The 12804-nt window shown below is 45.7% G+C and overlaps 1 protein-coding gene across 1 annotated transcript in view; it reads right to left on the bottom strand.

Moving 5' to 3' along the window:
* REEP5 (receptor accessory protein 5) overlaps positions 1-8676 on the bottom strand; it is a 36806-nt gene extending 28130 nt beyond the window's left edge. The window contains exons 1-2 of the mRNA XM_070571294.1: positions 8416-8676; positions 7583-7676 (exon numbers count right to left, since the gene is read on the bottom strand). Coding sequence (XP_070427395.1) covers positions 7583-7676; positions 8416-8533 — 212 coding nt within the window. The 5' untranslated portion in view covers positions 8534-8676. The remainder of the gene's footprint in view (positions 1-7582; positions 7677-8415) is intronic.
* Positions 8677-12804: the final 4128 nt, after the last annotated feature.

Raw genomic sequence — 12804 nt, 5'->3', positions numbered from 1 at the left:
AAATTGTTTTTAAACTTCTGCTATATTAATTCACTGTTCCTCAAAATTAATTAATTGGTAATGTTATCAATAGCCACTATACACCTTAAAAGGTCCCATATGTATTTATACTTATTTTAAATACCATATGAGGTATTAAGTTGAAAACTAACTCCTGAAAAAGAGAAGAACTCCAGGACGGGGGGAGACGAAGGCAGCTCAGAAGAAGGACAGAGAGACCAAATCTCTAGGTCCTACATAAAGAGAGGGAAAAAAGGTTCATTAAGGTTTATAGGGAACATTCCAGAACAGAGTATAGTCGGACCTCTGCATCTGTGGGTTCTGCATGCATGGATTCATCCAGCAGGGATGAAAAGGCCTATGATGGCTGAGTCTGTACTAAACATGTACAGACTCTTTTCTCCTTGTCATCATTCCCTAAACAATATAACAACTATTTACATAGCATTTACATTGTGTTAGGTATTATAAGTAATCTAGAGATGATTTAAAGCACACGGGAGCATGTGTGCAGGTTACATGCAAATACTACACCATTTTATATAAGGAACTTGAGCACCCCCGGATTTTGGTATCAGGTGGTGTCCTGGCACCAACCCCCCGGACAGATAACAAGGGACAACAGTATTAGGAATGGGATTTCCCTCCACAACTGCTTTAGAGCCCAGAAACTAGATTATGAATAAATAATTTACATCATGCATATTATTTGTTTCTCAAAACTTTCTTTTCTCTTTGACACAGGCAAGGGGAAAAAAATACTTAACCAAAATTCTGGCTGTACTTCTCCACAAAAATAATCACAAATTGTTATAAGGATATTTGATTATTTTCTTAGTTTTCTCCACAACTCCATCTTAAAATAGTTCAGCAGTAATACTAAGTGAAAAGACAACCAGTAAAAAGCTGACAAAGGTAAAATGCTCAAATGTTGAAGATTTCTGTTACCTAAGGCAAAATTTACAGAACGGCAGTTATATATATATTTTCATTTTATTTATTTATTTCTTTCAGAATGCCAGTTATATTTGTGATCCAAGTGCACAGCTGGCCAGAATATTTGCATGTGCTTCATACCACCCAGAGAAGTAAAACGCGGGCATGCTCTGCTCTGCTCTGCTCTTAAAAGCACCATACAAAGAACATCCAGTTGCAGAGAGCAAAGCTAGTGTAATAGGAACACAAGCAGCTTAGTAGAAAAGGTATCTGCTCCCAAGTTCTCATGAGCGAAAAAGAGAAAAGGCAAGATAATTACAAGTTCTCAAAAAAAACACAAGAAAACAAACACGCCCCTAACGAGTCTAAGAAGAGAACCACAAACACATATCCTCCAGCATCCCTAGGGAACCTAGCTCTGCTTCCACGAAACGGAGCGGTTCACAACTGTCAGTCACACCAGGGCGACTTTCTCAAACTCTCCTCTGGGTAATGCACCTCTGTTCAGGAGTCTGCCGTTGCAAATCCTAAACAAGTATTTTTCAATCCATTTTAACCTATGTTCCCTCACTTTATCTGCTGTGTATCATTAGCTAAGAAGATGCCATCGTTTTAACTTGTGGTTAATTATTACAACTCTTGTAGTTATTTTGACAAGCATTTTTTTCTTTTTCCAAATTATCCCCCTCACCATCCCTTTTCTGATCTGACCTCACAGGGGTCATCCCCAAACATCTCCTCCTTGAAATTTGTTGCCTCCTGACATAGAACTAAAGGGAAGGCTGCATTGCTGCAGGAAATCCGATTCAGGGTGCCACCTTTAGATGGGCTCGAACTGGTAAAACAGAGCAAGTCTCTGCAAATAACTATCTATAATTGCTGTTGTCATAAATTAATGCTACATAACATGTAACAAGAGAAAAAGTGTTGACAATACATTCTAACACATGTTCAAAAACCACTGCCAATGACCATGTGTGCAGACATATGATTTGGGACTTCAGTACCTTATTTGAGAGGAACAATACAGTACATGAAGGTAATGTGTTGACAGTGTCAGACCGATAAACAAAAAAGTTAACACCAACAGTTCAATTTTCATCTCTGCCTTGGGTTATGGCACGTATCTGTGGAACAAAGAGCCACATGGGAAGTAATAAAACATAAAAGTGAGAAACATGGACTTTGGAGCCAGACTCCCTGGGTTTAAATACCAGTTTCACCATCGACTAGTTGTGACATCCAAATCAAGTAACTTCTCTTCCTCTGTTCCCTCGTCTGTTAAACGGGAACAATCATAGCACTTCCATTGCAGGGTTGTCGAGAGGATTAAATGAGCTCTATCTGTAAAGCACTTATATAGGGATACACAAGTAGCTATTGAATAAACTGCTGCACAGGTGGTCAGCAGCCATGCAAACAGCTAAAAGCAGTAACACTCTCTGTACCGGCAGTGAAAGTTTACAATGGTTGGTGAGCACACACAGAAGATAAAATGACGCACCACTGAGGTGACCATGAGATTTAAAAGTGTTAGCAAACATTAGATTAAATATAGACACCAAAATGGTGAGCTCGAAACATCTTTAAGTCTTCCAACCTTGGTACTAAGATGGGTCTAAACATGCGCTCACATTTCTGTGTGGTAACTGAGGGTCCAGAGCAACTGTGGCCTCTGTGTGACCCTGGGAAACACTCTCCCTCTCTGTCCCGGGATCATGTGAAAACTAAAGGAATCAGACTACATTTTTGATCTCTGATGGTCCCAGGAAGGTGGCAGCCTGATCCTTAAGAAAAATATGAAATGAAAAGAGCAAAATTCGTACACATTTTTATAGAATTTTAAACAAAAAGGTTGCTGAATAGAACACAAAGCAAACCTCCCTCCTTTCCTTTCTCTGCAGGGCAAAAATTAAAGTAGAAAATAAAGTCATTAAATTTTCTCTCATAATCCCATCTGGACAAAGCAGCAGGGACAGGACCACTGGGAGCAGGTACCTTCGGGCTTAGGCAACGGGCCATGCGCATGAAGGGGCAGCGCAGCACGTGCTCTGGAGAGGCCGCTCAGCAGGCTCATCTGTGTAGCGCCATTAAGAGCAGCGCTGCACCAGAAAGAAAAGGCCACGTATCGCGTGATTCCATTTACAGGAAATGTCCAGAACAGGCAAATCCACAGAGACAGACAGTAGACTGGTGGTTTGTAGGGACCGAGGCGTAGGAGCAATGGGAAGTGACTGCTAACGGGTACCGGGTTTCCTTTTGGGGTGATGAAAATGTTTTGGAATTAGATAGTGGTGAGGGTTGCACAGCTTTACAAACATACCAACCACTGAACTGTACACTCTAAAAGGGTTGCATGTGAATGATATCTCAGCAAAATGGGGGCGGGTAGGTCTACCTTAATAATGGAGCTCCCTATTATAATCCAGCAGTCTGCCTTCTCTTATCAGGAAGAGACAAAGGAAAGAGAGTAAAGTAATTCTGTCAACAGCTTTTGATAATGAGAAGGCTGGAATCAGATCTCAAATCACCTAGACAGGGTGGCCAAAAAGTCTAGAAACGTACAGGTGGAGGATTAAAGGCTCTGCTCTCAAGGAGCTCAAAGGGAAATTATGTACACAGAAAATAAGAGTATTTTAAAGAGAAGAGAAAACAAGAGTAATTATTTTTTATAATAAAAATAAGGAACTGATTGTCCTCCCTGAGCACCAGCCAGGCCTTCAGCTATCTGCGTGCTCCAACCGGCCAGGACCCGACCTGCAGCCAGGTGCCCTGAGTCCCATCCATAGGTTTCCCAAGGTGAGGAATGCAAGGAAGCCACGAGCTTTTCCAAATTTTACTTCCGCGCCCTGCAGGCTCTGGGCCTGATGCTGAGTGTTCCACACAATCTGCAGGCCCCTCTCCATGATGGCCCAGGGAGAGGAAACAGCAGGAGCAAAAGCTGAAAGGTAAGAAAGGAAGCGATCGGCCATAGTTTGGCAGGATCGCCAATTCTTTCCAGAGGTCACAGCAGCCAAGATGACATTAAAATGTAAATCGCACCATGTCAGCCCCTATTTAAAACCCATCCAAGGCAATCAGAAAACGAGCAAACCCCCTACAACCACCCAGAATAAAACGCACACCGCCCATGCCTGATGGCACCGCCACCTCTCCTGGCCTCCCTCACCACTTGGCCCTCTCACATCGCGTCCCACGCACGCACCTCCAACAGCCTAAGCGCCTGCTGCCCCAGGGCCTGGCACACGCTGCTGCGTCTGTCTGCCTCTGTTCTTGGCTGGCCCCTTCTCATTCCTCAGGTCTTAACTCAAATAGTAACTCAGATAAAAATGTAAAGAGGGTCCTTCCTGTTATTCTCTACCACAGCTCCCTGCTCATTTTCTCTGGGTCTGGCCCTCTGTCAGAGGGCTATTTACTGCAGCTCACCCTGGCAGACAGTCCATTCAAAGAGGGTAGAGAGCAGGTCCACCTCAGTCCCTGGGGCATCCAAAGTGCTGCCTGGCACATAGCTGGCATTTGATTTTTGCTAAATAGATAAGCCTGTATTTTTAAAAATAACTCTGGCTGGGGAGCACAGGGAGAGTTGCAAGAGGTAAGAACAATTAACGTGAAGGTGAACATAAATCACGCTGGAAGGAACGCTGGTTTACATGCTACTAATACCACCGTTTTCAAGGACTTTCTGACAGTGACACAATCACGCTGGGTGTGAACAGGCTTGATTAGACTCGTGGAACACTGTCTGAATATTTACTAACCCGGGGTCTGTATGCTTTGGACTGTGCACACAATCCCAGGTCTCCTTCAACCTCCTTCACAAAGAAGAGGCCAGGTATGCTTCTGGACTGTTCTCAGAGTCGGTAGCCATTTTTTCCTTTCCTTCAGCCCGTCTTCGAGGGTAAAAAGCAGAGGTTACTGCTGCTGCTCTCCACCAGCACGTCTCAACATCGGCTGCCCACCAGAATCCTTCACCAATTATAAAAGACCAAGGGGCTTTAAAAATCCCAAAACTCAGGCCACCCGCCCCCCCCAGGCCAATTATATCAGAATGTCTAGGGCTGGAACCCAGGCATCACTATTTTTTAAGGCTCTTCAGATAATTCCAAGGGGCAGCCAAGGCTGAGAACAGTATTTGGGGGCAATGTCCAAGCCCCCACAGAAACTAACCCTCATTTAATTCCCTATGATCATTATTTTAAAGGTAAAAGAGCTGGGTCTACCAAAAGGAAGCAGCCTATGAAGAAATACTAATCTGGAGATACTCACTATTTCCTGAATTTTTGCCTAAATCACTAAATTCCTTCTAATAGATTTTTAATATTTTCCAACACCTATTAAGGTGTACCACAAATGTCACTTTGCTTCAGAATATTCCAATTGAAAAGAAAATAAAGTGTATATACTGGGTGAATAGAATAATTCTAAAATGTGTAAAACTCACTTACTCGAACTACTCAGAAATATGACTATCTCGACCATTTCACAGAGTTCGTAGCAATAGACAGGAACATTTATCTTATTGTAAGTAAAAAGAGGCAGTAATATTCAACTGACTATGTAAAAACTGAATGACAGAATGACTACAAAAAATGACGTTGAAACTGGCTGGCTTGAAATTACTTTAAAATGACTAAAAAAATGGCCCCTGCTAGAATTAATCCACTTCAGGTCAAGGAGAAACATATTTGAGTTCTGTCCACATCTTCAGTCATATCCAGGAATCTACACATCCCACCTAGAAACAGCCTTTTGCCTTTCTTTTTCTTTTTTTTTTTTTTTGAGGAAGATTAGCCCTGAGCTAACATCTGCTACCAATCCTCCTCTTTTTGCTGAGGAAAACTGGCCCTGAGCTAACATCCGTGCCCATCTTCCTCTACTTTATATGTGAGACGCCTACCACAGCATGGCTTGCCAAGCGGTGCCATGTCTGCACCAGGGATCTGAACCGGTGAACCCTGCACCACCAAAGTGGAACATGTGAACTGTGCCACCAGGCCGGCTCCACCTTTTGCCTTTCTAAAACCCACACCCGTGATCTAACCACACCAACAGAGAAGGTTATGTTTCTCAAGATTATGTGCCAAACAGCACTCACATGGAAAAAAAGGTTTTTAGGCTATTCGGTATTTTAAAATCCAGATTCCTTGCTCGTTCAATATAATTCAAGCAGAGAGGCAGTTACTAAACTGCCACACAAGATTAGTTCTAAATGTGATCAATAATATCCAGAGCACAAAACTGAACAACGCTTCAAAATCCTTCTTTTTAAAAGAACTCCTGTATGAGAATACATACATAAACAGAAGAAAAGTGAAAGTAAAGGAGTGAGCTACCGGGTGATTCTGTCTGTTGTCAGAGACACAGGGATGTGCAAGCCAGTTTGAACTAGGGTTGCCTGCAAACTTCCTCTGTACACTACCTATCAAGAGACTACATTTTACGGAATACTGCTATTCGTATACCTCTTTCATTGATCGGAAGGCCAAACCAGTTCTCCTGGTCTGCTTCAGCATCTTTTGGTATGAAATCTGGACGGTGCTTTAGCAGGTGATGCTGGAGAGGATAAAGCTCTTCTCAACTGAGGATCTCCAAATTCATAAGCAAGCAGTGTCCTCTATGGACTTTCTGGAGGGCCACTAAGGGAAGATACCAGACTAATAGAGTAACTACTACTTATGTAATTTCAATTTAATTGTTCAAATCAGAACTAACTTCTTCTAAACCACGTTTCCTCCTTTCGAGTAATACATTACATTCTAGCCCAGCCAATGACAGACACAAGTGTAATTATGCGTTATCTGTGTCTTAGCATCCCAGCTGAAAATTTTTCCTTGCTTTATTTTCATCCCTATGGTTGAGGAAAGCTGCAGAGACCAATTCAATGAAAGCAAACTCCACCAGCTTTCCTGGGAAGAGCTGTAGAGTAAAACAAAACTCAATTGTGGGGAAGAATAATTCCTACTTGAATGACTGGAAAAATGAAATTGTAGACTATTTCCAAAATAAACACACTGTAGAGTAAAAACAATAATAAATTCAGATCCTAATCTGTCTGATATGATTCATTTTTAATTTAATTACATAAATGAGTCATTTATATAACCAAGGAGCAGGGATGTATTGTGTAAGGTTTGTTTTGTTATTAGGATAAGTGTTTCCATCGCCTTTAACAAGTGGCAAGCCTTTTTTAAACGAAGACAAAATTCTCCTCAGTGCCTGAATTAACATTAATCCGGAATTAAGAAAGCCCTAATTGATGGGGTTTTACTGTCTACGTACATAAACATAAGGTGAAATAAACATTAAAATAATCATTAGGGAGAAGGAATCAGTTCTCTGTACCCGTCGAGATCTCCCCAGCAGTAAAGGTAGGACAACTTTGTTGTAACACTTTCCATTTGGGCATCCATTAGAAGGTACACACGCCGCCAGTACGATCTGATGAAATACGCATTTCGGCTAGTCATCAGAAGACCAGGCATCAAGTTAAGGCTCTAAAATGTGTAACCTTAAGCAGTCGTTACTACCCTCCGGTGCTCTGACTGCTCTCGCCCAGGAAATGGGGAGATATAGTAACTAGGGCGGCCCTGGATGGGGGAAGGGGAGTGAAGGGGAGGAAGGGACGGTCGCAGGGGGAGCCACTTACGAGACATAGGCTGGGTAGCCAAATCCTATCAGGTTGCAGAGGAGAGAGGCTCCATCACCGAACACCAGGTACAAAGCCACCAGCCCAATGACACCTGGAGACACGAGGAAAGAAGCGGGTCAGGTGGCATGACAGACGCTTGAGCCGGCAGCCCCCGCCCACCCCGCAAGGCTTGGCCTATACTAGGCGATCGAGAAAAACAAACCTCACGAAGGTTCGGCCTGCGCCTTCGCGGGGCTTTGCCTCGAGTCTGGGGATACCGGGCAGCATGCACCTTCGTGCACTTCCTCCCGCCCTCACTCCCCCAGGAGGCCGCGCCGTGCCGCGCACCAGCCCCAGGCACCCCACTCCCCAGAGGGTCCGGAGGCCTGGATTCCTGCGCCGGCCCGCAGCCCCCACCCCTCCCGAGTGGCACCCCTTCCAAGTGCGGAGCTCCACGGAAGGTCTGGCTAGGACCGCGGACCTCCGCCACCGTGCCCGCGGGGGACCCCGCCGCTCCGCGCCAACCCCGCGCAAAGCCAACAGGACAAGGCGCTCGGCCGCGGGGACAGACACGTCAGCGCCGGCCCTTCCCCGGGCCCCGGGCGCTCCGCCACCTGGCTGCGGACACGGGCCGGCGCCCCCCCACCCCAGGCCGCCCCGGCGGGGTCTCCTGCCCCCGGCCTTTTTGCGCAGTCAGTTTGGTCCCCGAGCATGCCGCTCGGCCCTGTCTGTCGCCCACACTGCCTTCCCCGATCTCTCTCCCACTTGCTTCCCCAGCAGCTGGTGCAGGAGCTGCTCCCGGGACCGGGCCAGCGGCGGCGACCCCCGGCGGGCCGCGGCCCCGCACCCACCGAGCGCGATGTAGCTCCGGTTCACGCCGGTCTTGGCTTCGAGCTTAGCCAAGATGTCAGTCATGCAGTTCTTCTGGTGCAGGAACTGGTCGAACCTCTGCCTCATGGCCGCAGACATGGCGGGGACCGTCGCGCCGCCGCCCGGGGCTGCTCCTACTGCCGGGTGGCCGAGGAGCGGGCAGACTGCGGCGGGGGCCGCGGCGGGCGGGGCCAGCGGCGGGCGGGCGTCCCTCCCCCTGCGGCCCCTCGCCCCGCCCCGCCACGAGCGCCACGCCCCGGGCGGCGGCCGGCCTGAGCGTTGCCCGGCCGCTCCGAGGGGACCGGCCCGGTTCTGCAGCTGCTCCTGGCGGGGCGACCGTCCCCCGCGTCTGTTAACAGCCTTAATCCAGTACCGGGGGGAAGGGAGTGATGACTCCTGTGAGCTCCTTTCGCAATCGGACTAGTGCAAAAAGCAGGTGGGAAGGTGGAGGCGCCCTTGTTGCTCCCACATGCTGCGTAGTGGGACTGGTTCGATGTACCTGCAGGGCTGTGCTCAACCTGCTAAGGCTTTTTAAATCCAGAAATTGTGATCTACGACCATCCTAGAAGAATTCTTTGGTTGCAGACCTGCCTTTTCCTTCGTTGCCAGAATTCGGCATAGTCTAAGACCCTTGAAGAAACCTGGTGCACCCTTTTCCGGAGGACACCTTTTCCAAGCAAGTGCTGCGCTACGTAAACCTTTTCATGGTGGACTTGCGTTTGCTTGCTGTCTGGTGTTGTGGAAACGTTTCCAAACCCCGGTGGCGGAGACAGTAGTCTGCACAGGCCTGCAAAGCAAAATTACCCTGAAGATGGTAATTCCAAGCCTTAGGGCAGGACCTCACGTTGCTTCTTTCAGAGTGTTGTGCTCGTGCTCTTCCAACACCAAAACCTAGGTTGATGTTATTTCTGACTCATTATATCAGGAAACTCCTTTTGAAATTAGTCTTCCTAACTCCTGTGACTTGCACACTGCTGCGGTTGTCCTCATTGCTTAAGCTTCAAAGGTTCCCACTACTTACAGGCTAGAGCTCCGACGCCTTAGCATAGCATTCACTGGCCCTGAACACAAACTGGCCCCCAACATTCTCTCTTTGTCCTACACAATCCCTCTGCTCTTTGAAATTGTCTTTCAAAGCACGGTACTGCCTTCTACTTCTGCAAAAAATTATCTTGCCTGCTTAGTTTTTTCCCTTTATGCTAATTCTTCTTCCTCTTTTCTTCCCCAGAGCTTCTTAGCTCAGTGCTCTCAGCACTCCCACTACCATCCAGCCAAATCAGCAAACAAAGTAAACGAAATAAAAAATGAATGGGATTATTGTGATAGGCTCCCAACTGAGCTGTCCATTTCTTTCCACCTACAGTCAGTTCTCAATGTGGCAGCCAATTGGATCTTTTAAAAATGCGAGTCGAGTTGTGTTGTCTTTGCTCTCAACCCTCCCGTGGCTTCCGGCTGCCTAAAGAGTGGCCTCAAGGTCATAGGTGATGTGGTGCATCTCTCCCTTCTAATTTCATTTCCTGCTGCCTGCCTCCTTGCTGTGCCTCAAACAAGGTGAGACCCCCTCCATCCCCTCAGCTTTGACTTTTCTTCTGTTTCGTTGGTTCTCAACCAGGAGTGATTTTGTGCCTCACAGGACATGTGGCAATGTCTGGAGACATCTTCGGTTGTCAGGCAGATGGTCATAACTGGGGTAGGACATGCTACCCACTCCTAGCATCTAGTGGGTAGAGGCCAGAGATGCTGCTAAACATCCTGCAATGCGCGGGACAGCCCCCCACAGCAACGAATTATCCAGCCCCAAATGTTGATGATGCTGGGGTGGAGAAACCCTCCTCTATCTAAAAAGCTCTTTCCCGAGATAACCACTTAACATCTCCCATTTTTCAGGTCTTTGTTCAAATGAAGCCCTCTCTGATTTCAAATTGCAACCCCCAATGCTCTCTAGCCCCTGTCTTGCTCTATTTTTCTCTATAACACTTATTACTGTCTGACATTCTATATGATCTACTTTTTAAATTGTTTTTTCTTTCCCCAGTAGATTATTAGCTCCATGAAGGTAGGCATTTTTGCCTATTTTGTTTACTTCTCTATCTCAAACACCCAGAACAGTGCCTAGCACTTAATAGTCATTCAATAATTGTTTTTGGGCCAGCCCGGTGGCACAGCAGTTAAGTTTGCATGTTCCGCTTCCATGGCCTGGGGTTCACCAGTTCAGATCCTGGGTGCAGACCTACACCGCTTGTCAAGCCATGCTTTGTAAAGTAGTGGAAGATGGGCATGGATTTGAGCTCAGAGCTAATCTTCCTCAAAAAAGAAGAAAAAATGAAGAACTATTTGTTGAATGAATAACTATCTATCACATATTGTACTACCCAGTATTCTAAGTGTTACATGTACTAATGCATTTAATCCTCACTGCAGCATGAGGCAGATACTGTTTTACCCTTATTTAACAGAAGGAAATGAGGCCTCATAATTTATAAATGTCAGAGCCATAATTCAGACCCAGGCTCATACCCCTACATCATAGTACTGTTTTGGTTTGGATATGTCCCCTCACAAAGAAGATATGTTGGAATCCTACCACCCAGTACCTCAGAATGTGACCGTATTTGGAGATTGGGTCTTTACAAAGGTCATCAAGTTAAAATGAGGTCATTAGGCTGGGCTCTAATCCACTGGGACTGGTGTCCTTATGAAAAGGGGAAATTTGGGCACAGAGGCAGACACACATGGAGGACAGATGATGTGCAGACACACAGGGAGAAGGTGGCCATCCACAAGACAAGGAGAGAGAGGCCTGATCCTTCCCTCACAGCCCTTGAAAGAAACCAACCCTGCTAACACCTTCCCTGGGACTTCCGGCCTCCGGAACTATGAGACGATAAATTTCTGTTATTTAAGCTATCAAGTTTGTGGTCCTTTGTTACAGCAGCCCTAGCAAACTATTACAGCTGCCTGTCAGAATAACTGATTTCTGAACTTTTAAACCAGTTTTGAGTTTGTATAATTTTCTACTAAGTGGATAGTAATTATTCACTTATCTGGAAGTTGGGGTCATGTTTTTGAGTGCTTCGAAGGATTTGCTATTTGATAGTTTTATTTATTTTTAAGCCGAGGAGCAAAATCCTTTTAAGTTAGATATTCAGATCAGCCTAGGTTTTTCTCACTACATTTCATGCAGTGTCAACATTTGTGCTATATCAACTATGCGTAAAGTATCTGGAAGCATACTGTTCATTTGGATTTCTTTTGTACAAATATTGCTCCCTTCCCAGTTTCCTCCTAACTTAGATTCCAAAGTTTTTCTTTCCTCCATCATTCCACCTAACACTGGTAAGATGAGGCAGCATAGCAAGGCATAATGTGTGGAGCACTGTCTGTATGGGGAAATCCCAGCTCTACCATTTAGCTGTGTGTCTTTGAGCAAGTTACGTAAGCTCTCTGTGCCTGTTTTCTTATCTGTAAAAAAGGGATAACAGTAGTACCTGTTCACAGGATTGTCATGATGATTGAATGAGTTGCTATTTGTAAAGTTTTTGAAGAGGACCCGATGCAAAATGTGTGTGTTAAAATAATTTAAGAAGGAAAGAAAGAAAAAACACAGCTCGATGCTAAAATTGAGATAGAGGAATATTACATAATTCTTGCCTTAGGAAGTTACAATCAGGTTGGGGAGTGTGGGACCCTTAGCTCATCCAGTCATCACTATGAAGCTTAGACTCTTTCACAGATGAGAAAAGAGATGCAGAAGATAAGATCTCTGCCTTAGGTCTCAGATTACTCACTCACTCAGATTTATGGAGTACATCCTATGTGCCAGACACTACAAGACCTGGGAACCAGACAGACCAGGTTTCTATCTGGGAGGCCATGGAGAAGGCTGGCGGAAGCAGGCTGATTGTGGCAATTCCTAAGAAGGAAGTCAAACCAACCTGGGATGATGCAAATGCTATTACTATACCTTTCCTGGGCTAAAGAAGAAAGTTCTGCCAGAGACCTGAAATCAGTCACTTTTGCTCTCCACAAGCTGTTTCTTCAGGTTAAGATAATTTCTCAACTACTTGAAGGCATTAACACATTTTTGTTCTCACTCTCATTTATGCTAGGAAGAAGATGTAGCACATAATTTGCTGGATAATCTCTTCATTACCTTCCCCCTATCCCCACATTTGGAGGGGACCCTGGCTGTTACTGGACGAGGCAGCCAACCTTCTCAAAATCAGGAGACCCTCAGGCTCTGTGGACACGAGCCTGTTGGCACACAGCCCCCCTCCCTCTGCCGGACGAGGCTGAGGGTGACGTGTCATCAAAATAAAAAAGGGAAAAGGCAAAGTAAACTAAACCTGAGACACAGACTTGCCAGACGA

This window comes from Equus przewalskii, chromosome 13 (assembly GCF_037783145.1).
Source record: "Equus przewalskii isolate Varuska chromosome 13, EquPr2, whole genome shotgun sequence".
NCBI lineage: Eukaryota > Metazoa > Chordata > Mammalia > Perissodactyla > Equidae > Equus > Equus przewalskii.
The sequence above is the reverse complement of the archived record's forward strand: the minus strand, read 5'-3'. Positions and strand labels throughout refer to the sequence as shown.